Source organism: Podarcis erhardii (genome assembly GCF_964252035.2).
Source record: "Podarcis erhardii genome assembly, chromosome: 3".
Lineage (NCBI taxonomy): Eukaryota > Metazoa > Chordata > Lepidosauria > Squamata > Lacertidae > Podarcis > Podarcis erhardii.
In genome coordinates, this window is record NC_138507.1 from 80,345,389 (window position 1) to 80,356,627 (window position 11,239).

The 11,239-nt window shown below is 39.0% G+C and overlaps 1 protein-coding gene across 4 annotated transcripts in view; it reads right to left on the reverse strand.

Annotated features, from left to right (window-relative positions):
- AKT3 (AKT serine/threonine kinase 3) overlaps positions 1-11,239 on the reverse strand; it is a 111,472-nt gene that overhangs the window by 19,435 nt on the left and 80,798 nt on the right. For all 4 annotated transcript variants that reach the window (XR_014155083.1, XM_081856370.1, XM_081856371.1 and 1 more), the window contains exons 10-12: positions 8,532-8,660; positions 4,362-4,576; positions 2,393-2,480 (exon numbers count right to left, since the gene is read on the reverse strand). Coding sequence is in view for 3 of the 4 variants with exons in the window: in XM_081856370.1 (XP_081712496.1) it covers positions 2,393-2,480; positions 4,362-4,576; positions 8,532-8,660 (432 nt within the window). In the remaining variant the exon portion in view is untranslated. The remainder of the gene's footprint in view (positions 1-2,392; positions 2,481-4,361; positions 4,577-8,531; positions 8,661-11,239) is intronic.

An 11,239-nucleotide genomic window follows, 5' to 3' on the forward strand; every position in this document is an offset into this window, starting at 1 on the left:
TCCCACCCCTAAATTAAATACATTTGCCATATCCCAGGAAAAGGCTAACATCATTTCAGCAAACGGTTTAACATCTATGATAATAATGTGTAAACCAGAACCAAACAACAAATTAAATGAATTTTCAAGAATTCATGATACCAAATCAAACATTTTATTATTTTAATGGAGATTACTAAGATTTCTTCACAACCTGTGTCAGTCCAGAATCAAAGGTTTGCCATGCTCTGGCCTCATTTGCACAAGCTGCCTCTGCCCAGTTTTAGCCCATCTTCTCTCCCCAAGCAGCACCACTTGTTCTACCCCACACCATTCTGAAGAGTCCCTAAACCTTCATAAACAACCTTTCGGGGATGAAGGGAGCTGTGGTGCAAAATAAGTGGGGAAGTCCCCTTCCACTCATGGTTCTTGGGTTCCAACCCATTGAGGTTTTCTGAATAATTCCTCACCTGCTGGCTCTTGCTACATGTTCCATGAGTCTCTTAGTGCAGACCAAGTTATTCTGCCAGAAATTTACACCAACGCACCGTACTATGTGGTTACATTCAATCAGGGTTGGGAAGTCTTTCCTGGCCAGTGGAGGACCAAATCTGACAAATAGGTGCTATCAGTGATGCTGAGCTAACCCCAACTGTCGGGGCTTCAAACTGCAGCATGGTGCTGTTTGAGAGACATTTTGCAAAGAGCCCAGCAGTGAGGGCTCTTTGCAAAAGGGCTTTCAAACATCCCCACACCTATTTTGGCTACGTGTGCCTGTTACTAGCAGAGCAACAGGCAAGCGCAGCCAAACTGAGCTAGAATGAACCCCTCACTCAATAATGGACAAGCGGAAGGTTCAATCCTGCTGGCAACAAGGGCCTACTTCACCAGGGCATTCCCTGGTCACAGGACTGACTTCCCAGCAGGACTGAACCTTCCACTACCTGCTGATGAGCAAAGGGTTCAAACTTGCCAGCTGCAGGAGTCTGCTTTGCCAGCACATTCCCTACTGCTAATGCACTGACTCCAGCAGGACTGAACCCTGTCCTCCTAACAACTTGATGGGCAGGAAAATGGTCTTGCAAGCTGACTTGGACCCTTGGTGGGCCAGGATCGACTTGGCCAGTGGTTCCCCTTGCTTGCATTAAATGATTTAAAAATAATAATAATTTTTTTTAAAGGAATCTACTAAACAAAGTACAAATTTGACTTACTTTATTATTCTTTCATTTGGGCCTCGGTCCAAACAGTATTTAGTATGTGTTTAATTGCATTTATTTTTATAAACTTTACTACTTTAGTTTTTGGAAAAGTTCAGCACTTGTGGATGGGGAAAATGTTCCATGAACAAATCAGTCTGATACAAAGATTGACCTAAAACACAATTTTTCACCTTAGCAGCGGGGCTAGCCAAGGCAGAATAAGACAGGAAAAATTCCTCCAAGGCTCAAACATGAATTGAAGGTTCTAGAGAAGGGATGTTTGCCTGAGAGGCTCAAGAATATTTAAAACCCTTTAAGAAACTAGAATCAATTTCATAGAAATACATTTTTGAAATAAAAATAATTTGTCAAGTCATAATGAATTACACTAGCATGCCCTTCAAAGGTAATGAGACAAGATGCAGCACAACAGCATAAAAAGTATATTTCTGTAATACAAATATCCTAGCCAGATTTCCTTTTTGACTGTCACACATATATTTAAAACATACCACAGTTATCATTTGCAAAAGAGAATCAAGTAAAAATGTATTACATTTGTACAAAGAGATGCTGCCTAATAGTTCTCTTGCGATGATTTAAACAGAAAGCAAGCAAAAAGAATTGTTACATTCAAAAATATATTTTTATGACAGAACAAAGTTTTTTTGGGATGGAGTAATTTATATTTAGCAAGAATGATCTCAACCTAATTGGGGTGGGGAGAAAGACACTGACATTTCATAATTAGGAATGGATTAATAGCCATACAATTTCTGACTGAGAATACCCAACCCAAATTAATGCAGATGTGTAGCTCCTCTTAGATATTCCCAATTTTTAGCTTTGTAGAAAAAACTAAATTCACCCCCTGGTCCCTATCCTTGATGGCTAGTAGTTTGGGCTGTAGATTGGCACACACAGAAGTGACTTGAAAACAGAATTCCATATCCACTTCTAGCTGTCATAGGGTGCTTCTAGGTTTCTGACATTTCCAAGTCATATTCAGTTCAGTAGTAGAGAAATGCACATACTTAAAGATCCCACTGAAACCAAAGGGACTTAAAAGCACTGAATTTTGATCTATGGTTTCACTAGGTTATGGAACTATAAAAATTGCTGTTTTCCAGATGTTTACCTTTTTAAAAAATATAACTGAAATCTAGATGTGCAATATCTTAAGCATTCAGTGCCATCCTGTACAAACCTACCTTTTTATCATATACATCTTGCCAGTTCACTCCAGCAAAGAAACTGTGCCGCATAATTTCTTTAGCATCATCTGGTCCTCCACCAAGACTATTTGGGAAAGTATAAATTACATAAGTCTTATTAGCAAAAAACAAAGAAGCAGGATGCTCTTTTTACCTATGAAGTTTAGTTTCACCAAAAATTAAAACCATTCTATGAACAGCACAACATTTGGTGAATATGTTACTTACCTGTTTGATGTGTATTCATGTTGGAGGTTAATGGATTCATTTTTTCAAAATTAAGAATGCACACATCTAGTATTAATACCCTCAAGAGCAAAGCTTGGAGTTCATGTATTCCCACCCACACTAGCTACAACCTGCAATTCAGTTGAGCAGGTCTGGGAATGCAGGGAGTGCTCATGTGGAGAGATTTTTTAAAAAATCATTTCTATTGCAAATATGTATTTCACACAAGACAAGTGATACACAAGATGCATGAAGTACTTGCATTTCCTGTTCTGTTTTGAGTCATCACTTCACCTAAGTTGTTCTAAAATTAAAAAGCAGTTTTGCATATGGGGTGTACTATAAATAGGCCTCAAGACGCTCGAACTACAAAGACTTCTAGTAACCTGAGCACCGATTTTGAAACACAGCAGATAAGGACCTTTCCCATCCCCTACAGTAAATCTACATCTGATGTACATTTCTATTTTATTTTATTTTATTTTATTGCCTGCCATGCCTTGGAAGTCATCCCAAATGTGACACTTCCATGTTGAATTTCAATGCCTGCTTTCACCTCTCAAAATAATTTTGCTTCTATTACTGTTTAGGTTCTCATCTCCCTGCTTGCTTTAAAAGATAACGTTGCCATTAATCAACATCTTTTTCACGCTCCTTCCACCTTCTCTCCTTTAGTATAATTAGGCTATCTTATATTACCATTGTAAACATTAGGCCATGGGTAGGGGATCATCTTATAAACAAACTAAACAAGTCCACCTTTGGCTTGATTTTGAATTGGTGGTAGAGGGCAACTAGCTTGTTCATCACACCACTCAAGAGCTCCACATCTTTTAATTCATATATGCAGAGCTGCTGCTTTTAGTTTATTTCTAAGTAATACTTGTGTTATGGCATTTTTAGTAATTTATTGAAACCACTGGGAAGATGTATTTGAAAGACAGGATGAAAATCTAAATGTGTATTAATAATTCTGACACAGCATGTTCTTTCCAAGCCTCCAACTCTATGGAACATTAATCAGGAATGTGATTTCGGAAGATTATGAGCCCTAAGACATATTTTAGCCATCCCTTGAGGTTGCTTCTGCACTACCCACTTAATTCCGAGTTATCATCAGGCTGGTCAGTTGGAGAACAGAGCATACAAGCAAAGGTTAACTCCTCCTGGAGGCAGTGTCAAAAGGTACCTTTAAAAAGGAAACTTCCTGTGGTTCGCTGGAATGGGAGGTAACCTTTCCTCAACTTCAAGTTCATGATAATCCCCAACCGGTGAGTGACCCCTTTGAGGAACCTCTTTGACCTTAGATGGTTTTCTCACACAGCAGTGGTCTACCAGGGGGAAGATACTGCCTAGGGCCAATGCCTATCTCCTGAGGGTGTCTGGAGCCAGGCCTTGGTCTTGGTCTGCCTTAAGAAAATCAAGGATGACTCCAGTGCCTGAAGAATGAACAAAATGCACAAAAATCTCTAGAAGGGCCTGCTGCTCTTGGGGCAATATTTGACCTGAAAACATTCAACCCTCCCCTCAATCAATCTTTATTGTGGTCAAAGACCAGGCAGCAACATTCAACCCTTTAAGCAACATATACAGAATGCTGTGCAGAAAAGAATTTGCACAAGGATTCTGGCAGACCCCAGAACTAGTCATCTATGTGTGCTATGTGTGCTACAAACCTTTTATGTATTTTAGGATGAAAATGCCTACTTGTGCATAATTGGCATTCTGTCAGACTTACCGTTTATTTGGATCTTTTATCAGGAGACCTGAAAGTAGTGATTTTGCATCGGATGACAATGTTCGGGGAAATTTTATATCCTCCATTAGTATTAGTTCAAAAAGTTTTTCATGATCTTGGTTGTAGAATGGCAACCTGCCACACATCATTTCATACATAACAACTCCAAGGCCCCACCAATCCACTGCACGGCCGTAGTCATTGTCTTCCAAAACCTAAAACAGGAACAGGAAGGTACTGAAATTTACACTAGTCATTACATTAAAGGGTGTGTGTCCATTTTATAGTGTAGGTAGCCTGACCACTATTAAACTCCCCCCCCCCCATGTCGTATTTCATGACTCCGTCCTTTTTAAACCGGGTGTAGTACTTGTAAAATAAGGGAGTCTCCCTCACTTTCATCACCCTCTGCTTCCACTATGAGAAGCCAGGTGTGGCTGCCACCAGGTCAAGGGGGCTCCCCTCACATCCTCTTCCAGATGTCTGTCTTTGAACAATGCAAACTAATCATGCTATAGGGCATGAATAATTTGCATCGTGCAGAGTTGGAAGGCTGGGTGGGGAAGTGGGAAGAACTTAATACTTCCCTTGTAATAAACATGCACCAGTAAAAATAAACTTTGGAAGCAAGGAACACTGGAATTCATCCATATGCAAGGGCTGAAGCTACACTAACCCAGTCAAGCCCCCCAACTGCTAAGTAGATGGGGTAATGTGAAAATTCAGTAGAAGCATGTGTAGAGAGCCAGCGCTAGCCTCCTGGGAGAGCCAGTGTGGTGTAGTGGTTAAGAGCGGTAGTCTCGTAATCTGGGGAACCAGGTTCGTGTCTCTGCTCCTCCACATGCAGCTGCTGGGTGACCTTGGGCCAGTCACACGTCTTTGAAGTCTCTCAGCCCCACTCACCTCACAGAGTGTTTGTTGTGGGGGAGGAAGGGAAAGGAGAATGTTAGCTGCTTTGAGACTCCTGAAGGGGAGTGAAAGGTGGGCTATCAAATCCAAATCCAAATCCAAACTCCTGACACTGGTGTTGCTATAGCTTACCTGGATAGTGCCGGGAAAGGGCAAAACATAGGTAAGTGGTTTGCATATGTGCCAGCACTTTCCAGTTAAGCTGTAGAAATGCCAGTGTCAGAAGGGTGGCTCTGTCCCACCCACCAGCTGCTACAATGCAAATATCTTAAGCTTAGGTGTATGTCAAGTATTTACAAAAATGTTTTACTTAAATTAAAACAAAATATTAGGGCTTTTAACCATAATAATGTTTTAGTAAGTTATTGATTCTTCGGGCTAGGTGCCTTTCATTGCAGTGCTGCTTGTGTGGTAAAATATTTCATTTTTCAATATTGTATTAGGAAAATATGATACTTGCTTGTTACTGAAGAATGGAACAAGTTATCTTGACTGTTAAGCACAGTAAAAAGCAATACAACTACCCCCCTTTTTTCTGCAACTAAATTTTATTACTCTAATGTTCTCATTCCACAGATGTTTATTCTAGTAAGTTTTACAGTACTGACTTCAATGGGACTGACTTCCAAGAACATGTGCGTCTTTTTTTTATTCATTATAAAATATACAAAAATACGCTACGATATAATCATCACAATAAGACATTTTATAAGGATTATTGTAAAATAATTTTGTCATATACGATCAAGGTTTCATCCCGAGTTCTTGTTTTGTTATCTGTAACTTGGCAATCAAATAAATTTTTATTTTTACACTATTACAGAAGTGCATTTTTCTAGGTTTCCAAAGCCACCTTATTCAACCTTCCCCATCTGTCACCATCTGCTTCTTTTTAGCATGCACTTTTTGTGTGATCACATAAGCATGTGAAAAATAAGTAACATTCAGATGATTATCCACTCGTACATTTGAGGACTGGGCATAATAAAAGTCAACTGCCAAAAATGTACTTAGCACTTAATTTTGTTGGGTCTTGCATGTGAGCTACATTGGATTTTTTAAACTGTTTTACAATTGGAGGATTGAACAGGTATTGCTAACTCAACAGAAAAGCTGGAAGCTCAAATAATTAGTTTAGCTTCTGATTGTGTTGCCTTTTACAGATGGATTTTCATAATGTATTTGCAATTTTTTAAAAATTTTGTTGGTAAGGTCTTCTGATAGATGCAAACTGTTTAAGAGATTTTTTTTCTAAAATTAAATAAGTAAATGAACAGAATAATAGTTTCCTATTTTTCTCAAAGAACATAAGCATTGAAACATTTCTCCAATTAAACAGGAAAATTAAAATATACTGTATTCTGAGCCATTCTTTGAAGGATGGGTGTTAAAGAACTGTAAAGAACTGAACAACTAAATTGGCAGGTTTAATTGGATTCTAATACTGACAACTGTGCAAGAACTCTTGTTTGCTATCCACCTAGTACTTTTTCTGTTTTTATGAGGCTTCCAGTGGTCTGTCATCTGAGGGACTTACAAATTCTACACCTGTTTAGCTTCAGTAACAGTGAAGCATCAGACAATTCCAGACAGGGTGCACATCACACCCTGCAGGATGGGCATATAAAGGAAGCACAGTTACAATGCAGAAGCTGTGTAACATTTCTACAAGAGGTTCCTGTTTAGAATTTGTTGAGTTTGCATATTACTGTTACTTGTACAGTAGCTACCAAGAGAACCAACTTTCACACACTTGCAGCCTATATTTGTCATAAAAGTGAGAGCAGAGCTTTCCCAAATTTTCATGTTGGTGTCACACTTTTTAGATATGTATCATTTCACAAAACAGTAATTCAGTTTTACTAACAAACCAGAGGTTAAACTAACCCCTTTCCAGTGACACCTACACATCACAGCTGACACACTAATGTGTCGCGACACACAGTTTGGAAAGCTCTGGGTTAGATCCCAACAAATGGGGATGCTAAGCTTCTGGGTCAGGTACAGACCCTATACAGCATGATACAAGTGAAGTGAAGTACATAGATAATGTACAAAATAAACCAGCTGCTTTATCTAAACATAGATCTAAATGCAACCAAATATTAGACCACTTAGGATCTTGATTTCAATCGTTATTACAACAAAAGGACCCAGTTATCTACTGCTTCAACTGAAAGAAAGACAGGACTCAACTATCACCTAGAAGCTTCCTTATCACACTAAATAGGACTAGGGTGTTTTCTGGCACATGGCTCAGTTCACTGATATAAATGGAAACAACAATTGTCCTATTAGTACCACACGAAGGCAAAACAGCTATGCCAGTTGGTATATGATTCTACTGTATCTCCATCATCACAGGAAGCTGTTACAATGGTTGCATCATCCTTTGATAGATGCAAACTGAGCTGGTCTTTCTCATGCTAAGTCAAACCAGGGTTTAGTGGGAATGTCTGGCTGCTGGAGAGCAGATTGCAGTTGCTTTGCTCCGCAAAAGTCTCTGCACTCTTAACTGGAAAAGAGGGCATTCTAAACCTTCTTGACCCTGAGAAATAAAACCTACTCTTAAAGTTGGTGAAGATATTAACTTAAATAAATATTAATGAAAACTTGACAAAACTTAACTGGAGCTATATCTCAAAGCAAAATATTTTCTAGGAGATTAAATTGCTCGGATTAAGCCAGAGCTGCCTTCAGGTACAGGTACTTTAGCAGTGTTCCTTGAACTTCCTCCAGTCATTCCTTAGAACTAAAATTCCCATCCCATTATTTTCAACCATGTAATCTGCGTCTTTCTCTTTTTATGCCCTATATTTAGATAGCTGCATGAAAATACTAAAGAAGCATGCTTCTTATTTTTAAGAAAAAGCTTCACTTACAATTAAATGTACATAGGAATTGATCTATATAAAGAGAAATATTTTAATAGTTCTGCTGTAAAAATTACTAGCTTGAAAATAAATATTTGTAACAAAATAAAAACATTCCTTTCAGTAGCACCTTAGAGACCAGCTAAGTTTGTTATTGGTATGAGCTTTTGTGTGCATGCACACTTCTTCAGATACACAGATACACATAAATATTTGTGCTAATGTTTAAACAACATTTAAACATCCTCATGGTAAAAGGCTATAAAAAGTATTAGCCCTTGTAACAATATTTTCCAGTTTTCAAATATACCAATTACTATTGACAAGTATGTTGTAATTAAGTGAAATATTACATATTTAAAATGTACTAAGTAAAATGCTGACATACCTCTGGAGCCAAGTACTCTGGGGTGCCACAGAACGTTTTCATAGTAGCTGCATCTGTGATCCCTTCTTTGCAAAGTCCAAAATCTGTAATTTTTATGTGTCCATCTTTATCCAACATTAGATTTTCTAACTGTATATTACAAATAACACAAAATTGGTTTTTCAACATCTAAAGGGAAATCACTGTTTAACAAACAAACAACAAAAAAAAACACCCAGCAACTTAGTAGTCATTGTTACAATGTTTACTATTATTAAGAGCCAAACCAGATGAGGCACTGGAAATTAGTGATCAATTCTCCAACGTTTCGAACTTCTATTATAAGCATTTGCTGGGTACCACAGTGCTGGGTCAATAATGTTTAACCCTTTCCCCGGTAACATTTTCTTAATCCTATTCCCACACATACACAATACTATTTGCCACAGAGTCAAATAATAGTTTCCAGTGGCAAATTAGATGCTTCCCACAGCTACTTTAAAGGGAGGGAAAAATAGAAACAGCAGGAAATTTGATCACAGATCCTTTGTGTCTTGTCTAGTTTGGTCTTGTAAGTGTAATTTACAGCATCACAGGATGATTGCCATTCTGATGATAGTATTTTTATAATATAATAATATTCCTAGTTCAGATAACCAGATCTAAACTCACTTTGCATACTATTTGCAGTTGTAATTAGAGAATCAAATATGAAATGAGCTCTAGAAGCAAAGGGGTGAGAGAGAGACACTGAAAGTAGTGGCCTATGAACTTTTCAATCCATCAAGGGTGATCAGCAGGACCTTGTGAACTACTTCATTTGCTGCAAGGCAAAAGTGAGACAACACAGTTAAATTTAATGCCAGCTGCTCATTTTGGTGGGCCAAATTGTAAGACAACTGCTGCTTGCTTGCCTGTTTGCGATTCCTCAAGAGCACTCCACAAGCATTCAGAGACATCAGTGTAAGCCTGGATGGGAGTGTGAATATGCGAAGACTACACATGATACATATAACTCTTATATGTATCAACTATTTACTTTGACGTGTACAGATAAAAAAATTACTCCTATTTGCTCCTCTATACAACTACATATAAGTAGCTCTCATTGAACTCAAAATGACCTACTTTTGAGTAGAAATGCACTGTATGATGTTTATCAATGCTGATCTGGCAATCTGATCCAATTTGCCCATTACAGTGATAGAAAATATGGACAAAATATATTGTGTCACTTAGCCAAATAACAGTATTCTGAACTGTGCAGAAATCATATATAATTATGGAAGGATATGTTATCACATCATGCTAGCAGCATAAAACGAAATCTATAAACCTGCTAGATTCTAGAACAGGAATGAGGAACTGGATCTGGTCAGTAGATCAGCCTCTTATCTGCCTCACTCCTGGCAGGCCAAGCTTTTCAGGTGGGTGCAGTCATCCACCTGCCGATCCCCCAATGTCACAATGACATCAAGTGATCTCCCAGCACCAAGGTCTTTTCAGAAGCCCCTTTTAAAGCACTATGTTGCCCAGGACATTGTCCAGGGATTTGCAGGCACCACCAATGAGCTGTTCCTGCAAACCCCCTTTTGGCTGAGCCAGGTTTTTTGACATCATATATTACATTATTATTAAAACAAAATTATATACTGTTTAACTACAATAGTCTCTAGACAATGTACAGCAGATGTTGGGAAAGTGGGTATGGTTTGGCATGTCAGAGATGACATTGTGGGCCAAATGGGGAAGCCTGATGGGCCTAATTAGGCCCACAGGGTGGAGGCCTTCCTACCTCTTGCCTGTTCTAGAAAACAGACGTTTGCTTACTGTGTGACCTTTTGCTCCCAGTGGAAAATGGAAGGCAGTCCTATTCCTTGGAATGGTTCCTCCTTCTGGATCCAGAATCCTCAACCACCAGGCCAACTGGCAGAGTGAGAAAGACCCTCTACCTGCTATGAAACACTCCACTATAGGATAAACATCAACTGTAAACAATGGGAGTCAAAAGGCATCAATTCTGTAATGCTCAGCAAAAGTGTAGAGAGACACCCATATAGTCACCCTACATATCTCTGAGATAGAGAACTGGGCGTAAGCCATCAAAATGAATTTCAATAGGAACAAATGTAAGGTTCTGCACTTAGGCAGCAAGAACCAGATGCACAAATATAGGATGGGGGACAGCTAGCTTACTAGCAGTACATGTGAAAAGGATCTAAGGGTCTTGGTGGACCACCAGCTTAACATGAGTCAACAGCAGCAAAAAAATGGCAAATGCTATTCTAGGTTGCATCAACAGTAGTATCTAGATCAAGGGAAGTAATAGTACCACTCTATTCTGCCTTGTTCAGACCAAACCTGGAATAATGTGTCCAATTCTGGGTGCCAAAATTTAAGGATGTTGACAAGCTGGAACGTATGCAGAGGAGGGCAACTAGGATGATCAAGGGTCTAGAAGCCAAGCCTTATGAGGAGCGCTTGAAGGAGCTGGGTATGTTTAGCCTGGAAAAGAGGAGACTGAGAGGAGATATGATAGCAAACTTAAAATATCTAAAGGGCTGTCACATGAAAGATGGAGCAAGCTTGTTTTCTCCTGCTCTGGAAGGTAGGACTTGAACCAATGGCTTCAAGTTACAAGGAAGGACATTCCAACTAAACATCAGGAAAAGCTTTCTGACAGTAAGAGCTGTTTGACAGTGGAACGGTCTCCCTTGGGAGGTTGTGAA